This window comes from Penicillium hordei, assembly GCF_028827395.1.
Source record: "Penicillium hordei strain IBT 12815 chromosome Unknown utg000002l_segment0_segment0, whole genome shotgun sequence".
Lineage (NCBI taxonomy): Eukaryota > Fungi > Ascomycota > Eurotiomycetes > Eurotiales > Aspergillaceae > Penicillium > Penicillium hordei.
This window is the reverse complement of record NW_026623143.1, coordinates 1,790,747-1,807,319: the sequence shown is the minus strand read 5'-3', so window position 1 is coordinate 1,807,319 and position 16,573 is coordinate 1,790,747. Positions and strand designations below refer to the sequence as shown.

The following is a 16,573-nucleotide window of genomic DNA, read 5'->3' as shown; positions in this document are numbered from 1 at the left end:
GAGAGAGAGAACCCCAGGAACAGAACAAGTACATGGATGCTTTGACAAAGCTGTGGGCGGCATTTCGCTTTATGCATACCGCAAGGCAACCATTGGAACCCGGGGCAGCTTTTGTGTGGCCTATTATGTTGCAGCGGGATTCAATTCGCCTCTTTATGGAACTGACACCTCTTTCCTTGGTGCTGCTAGCACATTACTGTGTAATTCTGCATCATCTCAATGACTATTGGTTTTTGCATGATTGGTACAAAGCACTTCTGGCCGAAATTACAGAGTGTTTACCTTCAGATCTCAAGACATGGGTTATTTGGCCAAGGAAGGTATGTGGCTTGCATGATGTGAGTGAAATTGCAGGGATAATGGGCAATTGAAATCTTGAGACTAATAGGTCACATCCGAAAACTGTCTATATAAGATAGATTTGAATGTAGATACTAAAGCTTCTTATCGTCTAAATGCAGAGCCAAACCGGAATAATGGCACAAAGTTGAGACAGATACCTGAAACTTTCTATCTCCCCGATCGCTCCTCTTCTCAGAATTCTAAACCCCATAGATCATACTCAAAATCTTCACTACGTCCGCGACAAAGATCTCAAAGCTTCCATCGAGCCACGACCACCCTTATAGGCTGAGGACAATATTGCAGACGGGTGCAGAACATTCATCGCCACCATTGCAAAGAACATCAATGTCGCGTCAAAAACGTACATGAAAGCTTCATGGCTAATAAGATAGCCATCGTTTCCTTGTGCGTACTCGATGAGACGAAAAACCGATCGGATCAAAATCAAAATGCTGGCAATGTACAGCCCCCAAAGAACGGACTGCCAGCCGCGGATGATGCACAGGCTGTGGTCTTGTCTCGCTTCAATTGCCTGCTGGGTCTGCCTTGAGCGAAGGCGGACATGGAAAACAACCGACGTGACCACAAAAATGGTGAAGAATACCAGTTGCACGCAGAGACCGCCTATCGTGATATGTTCTCCGGTTTTCATTGCGTCTATCGTACCGCTCGCCATGATTCCTCCTCCTGGAAGAAACCCTTGTTGGCATGTTGTATCTGGGAACAATATACACAACGATAGTGTGGGACGTACCTGCTGCCTGCATAACAAATGCTATCACATCACCCGTCACGAAAATGCCTGTCATCCATTTTAATGGTATCATGCTGTAGCTTTCAGCACGAAGATGCAGGACCAGCCTCCCAAGAACCATATAAATCGATGCAGCATATAGCGGGGGTGCCAGTAAAACGAGGATCGTTTGGATTGAATAAATCGGCACGCTCTCGGTGTTTGCATGTGACAATGCTCGTGCTATATATCCGATTATCTGGACTATTAGGTCATTCTAGTTAGCATAGTACGCTCGACGCCGGTCACCTCATAAGCCAAGGCCTTGTCTTTTAAGATACTTACATATCCCTCCTAGGACAAATGCAATGAAGTACCAGGAGCGGCTTTTGATAAGTTGCCAAAGATGGAAGACAGTCGTTATGATGAATAAGGCGATGAAGATTGCAGCGGCGACGACAGAAGGTGTGTATCGATAGAGCTTAAAATCAATGTGTTGGCTCGAGTCGCTCATGTTGGAATTGGGATTGGGTCACGGGGTCAAGACGATATCCTAGTGGGAGTAAACACGGTGTTGTACTTGAAGAAGTAGGAGTCTGGACTGAAGCTGGGAGTGTCTGGGGCTGACCTTACTTAAATAACCAAATTCCTCCAAGGCAAGAAATATTGCTTCCTCTGGGTTATTATTAAACTAGACTCAGTGACCTTTTGCTCGAGTAGGCTATACATAGCGCGAGTGGACGGAATCCGTTGTATAGTACGATTCATACTTGGTCTATTTGGGTTTAGTGTACGACGGTACGAGAGCCAATCAAAGTGTGATCGGGCCATAGATTGCCGGACCTAATCCAGCTATCCCGTCCGCTATCCCATCGCTATCCCAAATCTTCACCGTCAGGATTCAGCCTAGTGTATATCACCATACCCACAGAGTAGCTGCTTGCGATCGAATTCCAGGGTGCTCTATCGTCAATATTCTGATATTTAGGCTTAAACAACCTCTGGTCCATTCTGTTCAGCTCCATTCGTGATTCTGATGACAACACAACAATCCCCCTTCCAATGTCACTTCCCCGGGTGTGGCCTAAGCTATCGACGGAAGGAACATCTGACCCGACATGCTAAAAACCACTTTCAAACAGATCGTTTCGAATGCTCCTTCTGTGATCGGGTTTTTGGCAGGAATGACACGCTACGGCAGCATGTCCGCACTCATCATAAAACCAAAAAGCTACAATACCCCCGGGCGATTCAAGCTTGTACCTATTGTCGCTCACGACGGTCAAAATGCGACGGACAGTCTCCCTGCGTCGCGTGCTTCCAGCGAGAAATTCAATGTTTATATACCCGAAACTCACAAGGTCGGGGATTGGAACAAAATCGGTCTCAAAATCCCCACTCAAGCCCCATACCTTCGATAGAATCGGACGATGAATTTTATTCTCCTCCGACAGAATCCGCGGGCCCTATTCAACGGTCAGAAACCATTGAAAATAGCCCATGTAGAGTTGCGCCATATGTCCAGGCTTATTTCGACAAGTTTCACCCAAAATGGCCATTCTTGCACCCAGCGACGTTCGATCCCGACAATGAGCTGCCTTTTCTTGCTCAATCAGTGGTGATGATGGGCTCGTGGGCAATGATGGAAAGCAATGCACAACAGACCGCAAAAGACCTACATAAAAGACTGACCTCGTCGATATACGAGCAAAGAGTTAGTTTAGTCCTTCCTTCTACCTCTCCACATTTCTGTTCTTATTACTAAAGAGCCTGTTAGGGAAAATGGGACATATCAAATCACCATGACGAATCACACTCGCAGCCTCATGGAATATCTCCATCTGGCCCCACACCCTGGCCAATGGCAACATACCAAGGAATCTTATTACACCTCATCTTCTCCCTACTCCTCAACCACAATCAGTTAGATCTGGAATTGACTCAAGTTCTCCCCGAGATCCCCTCTCAGCTTCTCAATTCCCTCGTGCGAACCTGTTTGAAGCGGCGCATGTTCTTCTATCCCTCCATACTAGCCCAATTCAAACCAGGAGTTGACCCCGATGTTTTTATTTGGCTTGGTATTGAGGAAGTTAAGCGTTTTGACTTGTCATTGTACAGAGTATGCAGGCATGCCAGGATATGCGACACCATACTCTTAGAAGACGCGCCGGATTTCAGCCCTCGGAATGGACCACGATCACCTGGTGGAAGCCTTCTTGCTCTGACTGACCTGCAATTTGCGGTGCCGGACAGTGATGAGCTCTGGCATGCTACTTCGGATTTGGCCGCGAAGATCACAGGAAACGAAGCTGCGTATACCAATAAGAATATTGAAGACAATTGGATGTCTCAAACTGCACGAGTTTTACAGCCTGGTGATCAACAATTTCAGTGGATATAATGATATTTTAATGGAAAGAACGTTGCCGTGTATTTATATACATCTTTCAATTGTAAAACTGAATGTAAAGGTCTTGAGTGATAGTGGGTATATGTCATAGTGTTGTAGCTGCATATTTGTCGCCTTGGAGAAATGTTTCCAACTCTGGGATAACGATAGCCTTAGTGGGATGCCGTGTATTGTTGAGGTTCAGGTACGATATCCCATCGCTATCCCATCGCTATCCCATCGTGCATGCGGGTTCAGCATTCGGTAGCCCATCGGTATCCCATGGAATCCTGGCGGGACAGGCGATATCCCATCGTGATCCCAGATTGTAAATCCTAGGTCTACTTTCCTCCCATCTAGATTATTTACCCATGGTCTTTTTAGTTTTAGTCATGGCTTAGATCGTTTTTAGTTCAATAGAATTTCTTATAAAATGGCACCGTATCCAATAATTCAAAGAACCTCCATATCTCTCGCAATCTTTCTCTGGAGCGTAGCATCGTTTAATTTGCATAATTCTGCACGACAAATTGCAATGACTGAACATCTCAAAGGAGATGATGGTGAGTCGGGGGTCCAGCCCGTTCTGGGGGAGGCCCACACCCCCAGCTCTATTATGTCCCAGCTCAGTACGAAGTACGCCGGGTCTTCTGACCTGGAGAAGGAGGAAGTGCGAGCCATCACCGGAGTCAAGGTTTGTAAATTTTACCCGAGTTGGCCTTCTCAGAATTAATATTGGAAGCACCAGTGGATCTTGGTTGTGACTGCTATCTTGTCCAGTCATATGCTCTTCGCTCTCGACAATACCATTGTGGCTAATATTCAACCGGTCAGTAGTTTGCCTTATGATTACGGGCAAGCAACGCTAAATTTCCCTGGATGATCAGGCCATTGTAGCGCAATTCAATGAAGCTGACCAGATTTCGTGGCTCTCTGTCGGGTAGGACTCATATCATATTCGGGTTAATATGTATAATATTTCTCACGTGTCGGTTCTTGCAGATTTACTCTTTGCTCATCTGCAACGGTGCTTCCTTGGTCGAAAATCTACGCTACTTACAATGCTAAATGGCTTTACATCGGGGTAGGTCAATAAGGCCCGGTTATCCCATGCGGTCAGAACATCTCTGATCATTATCTAGTGCGTGGTCCTGTTCATGGCAGGTTCTGCTCTGTGTGGGGGCGCCCCAAATATGAATGCGATGATTGTCGGTAGAGCAATGGCTGGTGCTGGAGTAAGTCAATGTTTCCTTACTTTGATTCTGCAACCCTGAATATTAACAAAATTCCCAGGGGAGTGGCATGTACTTCGGTGTCTTGACGCAATTGTCTGTTAATACGACGGTGTCTGAACGTCCCTTCTATATTGGATTGACGTAAGTAAATAACGCTTTAGCTCTATATACATGCTAATTATCTTCCTATTTGGATAGTGCTGTCTCGTGGGGTATCGGAACAGTCACTGGTCCAGCCATTGGAGGCGCATTCGCTGAAAGTTCCGCCACTTGGCGTTGGGTACCTTCTCAGAAATCTTAAGACGTGAAATCATATTGTACTAACCATTTCCAGGCCTTCTACATCAACCTTGTGATTGGTGCAGCCTTCGCTCCGGTGTATTTCCTTCTCTTGCCTTCATTCGAACCTCTCCCAAATGCCACCTCCAAGGAAAAGGCAATGAATATCGACTGGGTCGGTAGCGTCCTGTTTATTGGTGCTTTAACAACATTAATTATGGGCATTGACTTTGGAGGTGTGGAATGGCAATGGGGCAGTGGCCAGTCAATTGCGCTCTTTGTGGTGTCCGGGGTGCTCTTCATCGTGTTTGGGGTACAGCAGACCTTCTTCATCTTTTGCAATGAGCAAACCCGACTGTTTCCAATTCACTTTCTCAAGAGACGCTCCCTATTGCTTTTATTTATTCTCAACAGTGAGTCAGTCCCTCTACGGATTTCCTTTGTTGTGCTCCACTAATCCATACCCTTTATCCAGCGAGTGCCAGCAGTGGACTGTTTATTGCGGTTTATTATATCCCATTATTTTTCCAGTTCACACAGGTCAGGCTAGCTACTATTATATTTATAGAGACTGTACGAGAGCTAACAGTACTGCAGGGAGATACGGCCGTCCACACGTCCTTGCGTCTTCTGCCTTTCGTGTTGGTTCTTATCTTCACGATTATTGCCAACGGCCACATGATGTCCAGGTTCGGTTACTATATTCCCTGGTACTTCTTCGGTGCTGCTTTTGAGCTTATTGCCGCTGTGTTGATGTGTATGTTTTCTGGAAATCCATCCATTTTCCCATTGAGACGTATAGACTTGATACTAATTGGGACTCAAATTTAGATCGCGTCAAGGCCGATACCTCTGCTAGTGCAATCTACGGATACACAGCTTTGATGGCGTTGGGCGTGGGTGCCTACAATCAGGCAGGTTATAGTGTGGTGCAGGCAAAGGTACCGAAAGCTGAGATCCCATGGGCTTTAGGCTATATGATGGTTTGTAAGTGAACACTAATTCCTATGTCCCTTTGTTGTATTAGGGCTGATGTTCGATAAACCAGCCCAATTGGGAGGCATCGTCTTAGCCTTGGGTATGGCGGGTGCTATCTTCGTCAATAAGACAACAAAGGAACTTCTACAGTTGCTCCCAAATGCCAATCCTGCCGATGTCAAGAATTCCATCGCGGGAACGTCTAGTGGATTCTTCAAGACCCTGACGAAGTCGCAGCAGACCGCAGCTCTTGATATTATTGTTTCAGCTATCGATGATGTGTAGGTCTCTCTTCTTTTTTGAACAACTTATTCTTTGACAGTGCTTAGGGACTCCCTCAATTGCTAACCTTTTCTTCCTAGATATGTTCTTTTAATCGTTGCTGGTGCACTCGGTGTCCTCCTCTCTCTGTTCCTGAAGGTGGGTTTTCTCTACCATAATCTATTACCACGCCACTGACATTTTTTCTATCTAGCGTGAAAAACTGTTCATGGAAGCGGCAGTCAGTGGTGCCTAGGATTCGTATTTCGAGGCTCGATTGAGATATTTATTTGGAGCCATACCTCAAGAAGCGTCTGTTCCTGGTGGAATTTTCCCACCACGGAGTGACTATAATACCATGATACTTTATTCTGTTGGTATTTGAACGATGGTGTTCGCGGCTTACCATGAGAACTATTTTCATCTTACGTATGCCTCTCTATGTAGCTGATTTCCTCCACTGGGTAGGGCTTTGTTATTTGAGTCACTGCCACTTTTAGGAGGCGCTCAGAGTCAGCCGGGCTCCCAACCTCCGGGGTTAGCTTACTCCGCATTGGAAATAGTTCAAGGAAATTTACTCTCAGAAGGGTTTGGGCGTAATGCCTCAATTTGAATTCCGACAACATCTGGCATGTTATTGTTAGCGAGCATGGGGGCTTTGATACCCCACTTATAACCGTCGTCAGGACGAAACCATGCGCCTATGACTGTTTGCCAGAGAGCTTGAACTGTTTCTTCTAGGCTGTGTGGCTTTATCAACTGCAATGTATTGATAAAGCCCGAGCCCAGTCTCACATGAGGCTGCATTGATCACACAGTGTGATGATTGTTCCTCTTCTTGGCCTTGATCATTTCGGCGTCGTCAATCGCATCCCAGACAGGTTCTGCTAAATCATGCAACAACATCTCCGCTGTGAACACGAAATCACCCTCGCCTTCTCCTGGCTCATCCAATAGCAGAGTGTGAAATGGTATAGTCAAGGGCTCTCCTTCAATCGTAGGGCTGGAGCCATCTCTCCCTCTCGTAATGAGAATTCTCTGAGTCATTCGAGGTGGCGGTGGATTTTTGAGGCGTCTGTCAATAACCTGGCGACCACTTGCTGTGATATAGATATTGCGTAGTGATGGTTCGAATTCTGGAGTCCAGGATTTGATTTCAATGGAGTGAGATCCTCTTTTGATGTCGACAGTGATCCCCATTCTCACTTCGCCCTTTGATCCATTGATCCACCAAGCAATGTCCCTCTCTAATTTTAGTGTTGTCTCAGAAAAGCCAACTTCCAATGCCACCGTTGGGAATTCTCTCCCTTGGCGGGCTGGCTTCCAGGATCGGTCTGCCTGTTTGTTTCGCTCAGGGGTATCCACAAGAGTCGCTCCGCATTTCGCAATCCGTCTGTTGACCTTCATCTCTTGCGCGAGCGTTACAATAATTGCCTCAAAACTGGACACCGCTTCTTCGTGTGGTTGACCAGGCATTGTTATGATGAGAATTTGAAGTGATGGCGAATAGTCACAGCGACCTGGCAATTGTTCCTCGTTCTCGGCTAGTATCTCTGCCGGAAAGTGTTTCAAGACGATAAAAGAATCTTCGACCGAATACGGAGGAAGGATTGTCTTCATAGCGCACTGTTGGTTGTAACAGTAAACGGGCGTACCGGAGGGAAGGTGCGCGAGAAACGTCCCAGCACCTTCTTCTGACACAACGCTCTCGCTTTGATACACACGCGACATGATTTCCTGAACGGAGCAGCAGCGAGGATATTCGTATCGCGATATTTTGGTATCCTTAGTTTTTACCGAGACGAGAAGAGGGGAGAAATTACATAGATCGTGATATGGGACCTTGTCACAACCTCGAGGCCATGATGTCATGGGGCATCGTCCAGGTGAATGCTTGGCTTCACTGATCCGAAACTATCGCTTGCAACGATGCTGGCTAGCAACACACAAAGCGGTCTTTACCCGGTATATCTGGTTCGACCGTTTTCCTGGTCTCTAGATTCGGATTTTTGAACTGCCACTATATCTCTCGCTACCTCCATCATGAGTAACTAATCTTATCGGTTCATGCCTTCTTTCCAATTTTCAAGCTACGTGGTATTAATTCATAATCAGTATTTTGGTCTCGGACGAAATTCTCAAACAATTTGACTGTTGTTTGTTGGTGTCGTTGGCCATGGACACATGGTTTAGGGCGCCGAAGACTCCATGACTACTCCATGACCCGCATCCAGCTATGCACTTAGCCAACTTGTTGCAGTGCCACATTCCAAAATCTCGGCATGTTAGGAGATCCTGTCGGGTTGTCGGGTTGCTGGTACTTAGTTTCTCAGCAATACCTCCAGAATGCGGTCAGCAACCAACAGGACTACGAATTCGGCATGGATTGCCTATACAGAAGAGTGGTAGGAGGTTATATGACGACTTATTAAAGGGAATTGGCCTATACTCGAACATAAAAATCATTGCGAGAACGAAAAGTCGGGGGTACTTCCTAATAGAGCGTCCTTCAAAGACAGCCTGCCATATCCTAAGATTCCTATCAATCTTTCTCTAGTAGTCCCTATCCTAGGACGTATCGTAAATCTCCGAGTAGACTCATCCAATATTAATATTGCATGTTGTACAACATAGACAACATTGAAGGATGCCACCTAACTATGTAGTATAGACTAGCATGTTTTCGGATATATTAATTATCCGGGTTCCAATCATCCAACTGTTGTATGCTGGGTCCTTTGTGACTCCCCCAACTCTGAAAGATCAGTGGTACAACAAGAGCTGTGCAGCTCCATGTATGATATTTGTTACATCATCTATTATTCTGAATGTTAAATGATTAGTTTGTTGGTCTAGCGACTTGCACACTTCGAATCAAGGATACTAAATGCATGACCCCTATCTCAATGCATCTGATCACCAATGTTTACTGTCCTTTATGTGGCGTTATTCTGCTGCCCGACCCCTACAGTGACGATGACCCGGCGTCTTTGCAGTCCCACGTTCGACCTTGGTATGCAGAAGTACGAGGTCTCTACTTAACCAATGCTACTGCTGGCTATATCACCACAACTGGACTGGGGATAGTACGCTGCCGGAACATTCTCTATGCGCCACTTGATAGCGACCAATCTTACGTCGACGTTGAGGTTGAGTTTCTGGAGGAATGGAGGCTTTTCGGATCATCTGGAAGCCGTTGGTGCTTCGGATTCCACAACTCATGTTGGAAGTTGCTTCTCCTCAGGCTTGCTCATGGACCGGATCGTGCCTTCCAGAGTGAAGAGGCTATTTCAGAATCAATATTTTATCAATTGTATTGCACTCCTTGTGTCCACGCATCCATCTTTCAATTTGGCCACGAATATGAGGGCGCCGCGCAAACACACAAATCGTTCGGGCTGCCAAAGGCAGTGGATCTGGGCTCACACTTCTATGCTGATCCCTGTGCAATTCCCTTCTTAAAGGAATTGGAAACAGCTGCGTCCGAATTCCGCAAAATGCGTGGTAGTTCGCTGGGGAAAGAGAGAGATGGTGCTCACCCAGCGGCTGCAACCACATCAGGCATTGATTGCCGTAGCGAAGAGGGCACCATTGCATTGGGTTCCTTTGGGCCTAATGGCAACTGCGATTTAGTCTCATCCCCTGATGCTATGACAAAACAAATTCACGAAATTCCGAAAAGACCTAAATGCTACATTTTTGATGGACTGTCACTTGAGCTGAATTTCGAAATATTCTCATATTTATCCTTTGTCGAACTCCTCAATGTGCGGCTTGTATGTCGTGATTTAGCTTTACTTGCAGCCGTGGATATGCTCCCACGGTCATACTGGCGAAGTAGGTTTCTCCTGGGCCAGGAAGCTGATTTTCTTTTCCCGGATGCTACCGACACGCAGGACTGGTCTCTGCTTTTCTTCGGGACCAAAGCGTCGCTCACTACAAGGACACCGTCAATGGTCAATCGCAAAAGAATTCGGCACCTGCTGGAACCCATTGCTGCCCTTGTGGGCCTAGAGGCTGTTTTGAGAAATGGTCCATACGGATTTGCCGTCGAGCCGGCAGAAAACCAAGGCAGATACTATCAGCCGATTGATTGCGAAAGCGCTGGAAACCCACCCCGGCCCATAGAGGTAGCCAGCTTCTTTTCCGGCCAGTTAGCGTCTGTTGGCGTGGATAGCCCCTTGGATGAGGGATGTCGTGTACTTTACCATAGAATGCAACCCTTTGTATTCCCGCTTCAGCAGCATCGACAGCGAATAGGTATTTCGACCATCCAATTCGGCACGCAAATATTTATATCTGGAATAAACCTATTTCCATCTGGGGAGCGCAGTACCGACGGCCACCGAGTCGGATATCAAAATCCAGCTTTCGAGAAGTGGATAGAGATACCGAACACATTCCACGTGAAAGCTCTCGGCGTGGCGTTTTGCTCTCAAGGGCTGACAGGAATCAAGTTTATATACACAGAGTCAAATTCATCGGGCTGGGTTGGTGATTCCAACGGTCCAGGAATATCCAATGGCGCCCTTAGCATCCCAGAAGGGTCAAATTTACATTACTTGCTTGCATGTCTAGATCGATACAAGATCATTTCACTCGGCGTCGGTAAAGTGACCAACAACCTTGAAACTCCTAAGTCCCCCCCCTCGGCGTGTTATGGATTCATCCCGGGCAGAGTCTCATTTATGGACGCCATATCCCCCAGGGCACGAGGAGTTGAGAATTAGCATTCTCTTGCCGTCCAGGCCTACCCGGCCTTTTCGGCCCTTGACTAACATTGACTTTGGTGGCCCAAGAGGCCTGCTTCTCACGTCCTTGGCAAGGCTTACGTTCTATATGGCATCTAACCCCCACCTATTTGTCGGCATCGAGATATCATATTCCAATGGGAGGTCCGTACTTTTCGGCCCTAGCGGTGGCTGTGGTCTTTCCTTTTTTATCGATGGATCGAATGGGGAGCGTATCAATCGAATCGGGGTCGTAGCAAGTCGGAGATCCCACCCAGAAGTGATCCTTGGTGGCTTACAGGTAATTCATACGGTTTCCTAGACATATGTATAATATGATTCTAACTTTTTGCTAGGTGTCCACAAACTATGGACGGACTGCTACTTTCGCTCCTCTTCACCATCGGCTCGATCCATCTGTTGACCTCATACCGATTTCACCGCCCAGAAACACCATCACTGGGTTGGTTGCCTTTGAAATGCAATTCATAAACCAGATCCAGACAGCAGCTAAGCAGACCCAGGCAACCCTAACTTGCTTTGAGCGCGTCGGTATTCAGTCCCAGCAGTGTGGCAAACAACCTAGCATACCGGATATTCTGGATTGTGAATGCCATCAAGTACCTGACGACCAGCTGCGATATGACGAAAAGTTCTCTCATTTCATATACAGTAGAAGGTCCGCCGACTATCAGACCTATGCATCACTGAAGAATATCCGGAAAATCCAGGCATCCACGGGCATCCAAGGTCAATCTAGGTCTCGAAGTCGGATATCCGGTTTGAAGCTCGAGTATCATAATCATCCAAGCCCTGGTATTGTAGGACAATGGATGCATCAACTCGACGATGGATTTGAACTATCCCAAGACGAGGACGTCCAATCCTTGACTATCTGGCTCATTCCGACGGGGTTCTCTTCTCAGTCCCCGGGGATGGCAATAGGCCAAGTTGCAGCCATATACATTGAGACGACACGTTCTCGCAGTGTGATGTTTCGCCCTCCGGACTTCCAGTCCATCTCATCCCAATCGCTGCAACACCACCAGTATCAAGGTGACTCCGACGAGAAACTCACAGCTATCTCTTGGATATTGAATCTATCCTCTGAACGCGTCCGAGCTGTCATTTCTACAAATGGAAGCCGCCGAAAAGCCCTAATATTGGTTCCCGAAGAAGTACCTCCTTTTGACCAGGTACGGAAACTCTGCTTTGAGAAGCAAGATGACGATGACTGTAGAGAGACCATAATCACAGCCGAGGCCTACTTCAAGGACCACGCAATAGTCGGACTAGCCTTCGTTTATATGTCAGGTAGAATAGCAAGCACAGGTGAGCTCGATACCGAGACCCGTCAAATAGTTCATTTTACACTGGATGCTCGGATTGTTGGCTTGTCGGTTGTGGCCACAGAGCACAAGCTTATGGAAATCGAGTTCGAGGTTGAACGGAATGAGCAGCCTCGGTACGAGAAGCTTAGGCTTTCTGCCACTTTGCCCAATGACCTGGCCCATACCGCTGGTCTTAACCGGCGAGAGATGTGGTGTAAGGATGATGCGTCTGTGGAAAGCTGCCAGTGGGTGTTAGAGCCGGACAGAGTATACAAGCCCCCGAGTGGGTCGAGGCTTATCGGTATCTACATGCGCTGTCAGGAGTTCTACCGTGTTGGGGCATTATACGAGTCCGATGTTTCTCAAGAGACATAAAAAGGGCTCTGAAAAGAGCTCTCAGGTCAATCCTTGGATATGTTCTACATCAGGATCGGGATAAACCGCCATCGATAATAACATTCTCGCCCATGGTGCCGACTTTTCTACCAGACCCCATGGCGCTCAGCAGCTCCAGGCATCTAGCTGGAGATGACCGCAATACTCCGACGGCGGTTAACCTGGGCCTTATTACTTCACACATTGCCATCCAGGCACTCAATGAAGACAATGTTCGCCTCGTCTTGAAACTTGATGTTGATCCTGAAACACTGTACACGGGCTGTGTCTGGTGTCTAATCATATCACTACGCAGATGTGTGATAATGCTGCTGTATATATTTTGCATAAGACACGGGTGGATCCTCCGTGCAGGGATTCTTCGGTCATATGCCGATGGACCTTGCTGAGCGTGGGTTTCAGGACAATAGGATGATGCTTTTAAATGGTTAAATATCTCAGATCGAGTAAGTGAAGCGAGGTCAATCCTAGGTAGGCTTTTGTCAGTGGCGCTTAGTTTGCATGTAGACGTTTGAATCTATGTATGGACAATGTAAATATTCGGCGATCATGGTGGGGCATAGTGGAGCTCTACCTTATCAAGTATAGAATAAGTATAGGAGTATAAGAATAGTTTAAGAAGTGATGAAATATGATAGGTTCCAGAGGTCAAGTCCTTTCTTTAATTTGGAGTGCAGTTGGAGTTGTGCATCCAAGAGGGGCAGACAAAGACCTTGCAGTTAGGTATCAATGTTGTATTGGTACCTAGTACTTCTATCACCGCAGGCATCACCATACAACTGCCCGGTACCCTGTACTACCCCGCCATTACTGTCACTTTGGGTCATCCATTCCAAATGTTCTTATCGCAACACATCCCCTTCATCAACTTCCACTTCTACATTTCAGTTCTCTTTTATACCCTTTATCCTCATTACTGTGTTTCTTTCCCCTTCCAACGTTCTCACGCCTTTTACCTAGGTACGCCCTTACTTCCAGTCACGCACCTGACCATCCTGACCATCCGGCTCCCCGCAGACCCACCTTATCACTCTATTTGGGCTTCCTGAGTCTCTGCCTAGGACTCTCTGCCTAAGACTCCCAGTATCTTCCGACCCTCCCTTTTCTTTTCTACTTCACTGCTTTATATCTCCGTCTCTGTTTCTAACTCTGCTTTTTTTGACCTTCTCCCTACGGCTTGGGCTATCCCTAAGCTCCTGTTTCCGCCGCACCCGTGCGCTCTATGAAGTTTACATCAACCAAATGACTGACGATCCAGACTCGCCTCATAGGCGTTTCCTCCGTGCACAGACTGCTTCGAGTCTACAATATCCGACTCTTCCACCCCTGACAGCGTCTGTCGAGGAGTGGTTGTCCCGTTCACGACCAACCAATATGACGTCAGATCAACTTTCTGATCATTCACCCAAGACCCTGAGTGATAGCTGGGCAACTCTGAGTGTGTCTGATATACGCTCAGAGGATGGCAGTCACTCCGAACAAACCGATACAGGCTCGTTGATCGACCAGGCCAGCCCTGACGACGTTGCAAGCCTCGACGAACGCTACAGCGGTAGCGAAGCCGAGGCCGAGGCACAGGATGAAGACAACCCAGAGGACGATGGGATAGACAGAGATGAATTGCAGTGCACTGAATCAGTCTCCCAGGAGTTGCCTGCCCTCTTTGCCGCCAGACGAACCACTATCGATGACAGCACCACAACCACGAAGCCCTCCTTCCCCCACACCAGTGATTCGATCGAATTTGTGGAACCCCAGAAGTGGCCCGAGATCGAACGAGTGGAGCTCAAGCATACTATTCGCATCTTCGAAGGTGCTGCAGCCTCGGAATTAAAGAGTCGGCTGCCCTATAATTCAACCGACACCATCCTCATGGCTACGGTTCAACAGACGATGACAAAGCAGAGCCTCGACCTAGATAAACCTTTCCGCGTGCTCTATGTCGGACAACCAGGATTCCGAAACATTATTCTCGACAAGATCGGTGATGTTCTGGTATCAAGCTCATGTACTGGTTCAGAGACCAGCTCGGCCGAATCTTCCCGATATCATGTCGTTCCAACCTCATTTGGTGCCGGGGCTGTTCCCAACTTTGCGGAACTTCTGCCGATTCATGTTCAGTTGGTGGTAGACGAATGCCTGGAAGCCACGGCCGATCCCCACGCGGACCGACCCAATACACTTCAACTGAAGTTCAAGAATCGACCTGTCTGCACTTCGGCTTGGAATGGGTCTGACTACCATGTAACATCTGCAACAGATTGGACTCTACCAGATGTGGCAATTCTCTTTGTCTCCGGCCTCGATGATGCAGCAGCCGTCAAGACCCAGCGTCTTGCCCATATGTTCCTAGAACGCCATGGAGTCCCGGCGATGGTGATTTCAGAGGAGCCACTGTGGAAGATGGCCGGAGAGACGATCCCTCTTAACCACAACAGTCTGCACACATGTTTGGAATCCCGCCATCCAGTTTCTGGGGAGACCGCAGTCCTCCGACGGTATCCTATCGATTTGAAGACTTTTGAGAGCATCACGCCTGGTCAGTTGAATCGAAACATGGCTTCTCTTGTTAGCTTGTATCCAAGGAAGACACATAGAGCCACTACCGATACTCCCAAGCCTCTTCAGAGGCACATATTTGCGGATCTCGAGAAGTATCCTGGTAATTGGCTTCCGCCTTCGTATACCACACGGGCCCGAGAGCTAGCCCCCATGCTACGTCTGGTTACTTTGACTCTCATTTCGGCCATTGCCATATCTATTGGGTATGCGGCTGTTAGAGTCTTGGTCGTCTTTCTAGTGCAATGCTTTGCCGGATCGGCTTTGTCCAATGCATCCTTCCCAGTGGCTTCCCATGTCCTTCCCACCTCTGTTCTGACTCTGAATCGAGTGGTACAAACCTCAATCCCCACACGGCCCTCAGCTCCTATGCGGGTATCATATGTGCCCTCTTGGGGAAATTCAATCCCCGAGGGCGTCAACGTGCCAACTATCTCTACCGCTAAATCATCGGGAGCGGCGAACGAGTTTGAGATTCAGATTGTTGGAGACTGCCATGTTATCATCAAACCTCCACATAAGTTTGCGTCGTCCAAGAAGCAGCCACAATTCAATGTTAGCGTTCACAGGGAGAACAAGCCTCTTACATACGAGCTGTCTCGGCTGTTTGATGGAGTCTATTCGCTGAATTTGAACCGCGAGGATGCGTACGGGTTAATCAACCTGACGATCACAACCAAGTCAAAGCAGCCAATCAGCCAGACCATGGCTCTTGACTTCGGAACTCCGTGGCTGAAGATCGCAAACTGGAAGCGGGCAGCACAGGGAATTTCTTCACAATTTGCTAAAGAGATCTATACGGCTCAGACTGGCTTGACTGAGGTATGCGGTCGCCTCTCTACCGACTTACAGGTGATCGTGGGAGATGTGGTAAAGAGAACCCATCTCTTGCGCCGCGATGCCGAAAACCTACGCCGTGAGAGTCTGAATGCACGCGATGCGGTTTTATCACGGTCGAAACAGATTTCAGAAGTCTGGACTCGCAATACTATCCAGCGATTCAGAAGTGTTTCTTCTGTGTTGCAAATGCGGTCTAGTCGCGTGAACAAGGAAACCAAGGGCCTCGTCCATGATGCATGGAGCCGAATTGGGAAGTCAGCGACGAAGATTGACCTTCGCAGTATGATGGATCGAGTGCGCAACGTTAGGAAATGCAATGCGCTGGATCGGGCTCAGTCGCGTGCTCGACATGTTATGGGATTACGGTCCGGCAAATCCGGGGATTGTTCAAGCCGTGGCTCGAAATGATGAATGAACTTGCTTTACGACTTTGTATTTGCTTCTTTTTCTCTCTCTATTAATGATTTGGCTGAGGACTGGTTTTTGTTTATGGCGAC

The 16,573-nt window shown here is 47.6% G+C and overlaps 7 protein-coding genes across 7 annotated transcripts; 5 read left to right on the top strand and 2 right to left on the bottom strand.

The window, feature by feature from the left end:
* Positions 1-574: 574 nt before the first annotated feature.
* N7537_003974 (RTA1 domain-containing protein) lies at positions 575-1,592 on the bottom strand (the record flags this gene model as incomplete). The annotated part of the gene is made up of 3 exons (XM_056895032.1): positions 575-1,044; positions 1,100-1,342; positions 1,424-1,592. The coding sequence occupies 3 exons, from the start codon at positions 1,590-1,592 to the stop codon at positions 575-577; spliced, it is 882 nt and encodes a 293-aa protein (XP_056754780.1).
* Positions 1,593-2,097: 505 nt separating this feature from the next.
* On the top strand, positions 2,098-3,479 carry N7537_003973 (uncharacterized protein; the record flags this gene model as incomplete). Its single annotated transcript, XM_056895031.1, has 2 exons — positions 2,098-2,792; positions 2,856-3,479. Exons 1-2 carry the CDS (start codon positions 2,115-2,117, stop codon positions 3,477-3,479), a joined length of 1,302 nt encoding a protein of 433 aa, XP_056754779.1. The 5' UTR covers positions 2,098-2,114.
* A 523-nt stretch (positions 3,480-4,002) lies between these two features.
* N7537_003972 (Major facilitator superfamily domain general substrate transporter) lies at positions 4,003-6,476 on the top strand (the record flags this gene model as incomplete). Its single annotated transcript, XM_056895030.1, has 14 exons — positions 4,003-4,161; positions 4,216-4,296; positions 4,355-4,407; positions 4,470-4,551; positions 4,610-4,702; positions 4,761-4,843; positions 4,901-4,982; positions 5,037-5,394; positions 5,457-5,521; positions 5,579-5,738; positions 5,813-5,968; positions 6,030-6,240; positions 6,322-6,379; positions 6,435-6,476. 14 exons carry the CDS (start codon positions 4,003-4,005, stop codon positions 6,474-6,476), a joined length of 1,683 nt encoding a protein of 560 aa, XP_056754778.1.
* Positions 6,477-7,030: 554 nt separating this feature from the next.
* On the bottom strand, positions 7,031-7,951 carry N7537_003971 (uncharacterized protein; the record flags this gene model as incomplete). The annotated part of the gene is made up of 1 exon (XM_056895029.1): positions 7,031-7,951. One exon carries the CDS (start codon positions 7,949-7,951, stop codon positions 7,031-7,033), a length of 921 nt encoding a protein of 306 aa, XP_056754777.1.
* A 1,175-nt stretch (positions 7,952-9,126) lies between these two features.
* Positions 9,127-10,950, top strand: N7537_003970 (F-box protein; the record flags this gene model as incomplete). Its single annotated transcript, XM_056895028.1, has 1 exon — positions 9,127-10,950. One exon carries the CDS (start codon positions 9,127-9,129, stop codon positions 10,948-10,950), a length of 1,824 nt encoding a protein of 607 aa, XP_056754776.1.
* Positions 10,951-11,059: 109 nt separating this feature from the next.
* Positions 11,060-12,656, top strand: N7537_003969 (uncharacterized protein; the record flags this gene model as incomplete). The annotated part of the gene is made up of 2 exons (XM_056895027.1): positions 11,060-11,251; positions 11,307-12,656. The coding sequence occupies 2 exons, from the start codon at positions 11,060-11,062 to the stop codon at positions 12,654-12,656; spliced, it is 1,542 nt and encodes a 513-aa protein (XP_056754775.1).
* Positions 12,657-13,919: 1,263 nt separating this feature from the next.
* Positions 13,920-16,484, top strand: N7537_003968 (uncharacterized protein; the record flags this gene model as incomplete). The annotated part of the gene is made up of 1 exon (XM_056895026.1): positions 13,920-16,484. The coding sequence occupies one exon, from the start codon at positions 13,920-13,922 to the stop codon at positions 16,482-16,484; it is 2,565 nt and encodes an 854-aa protein (XP_056754774.1).
* Positions 16,485-16,573: the final 89 nt, after the last annotated feature.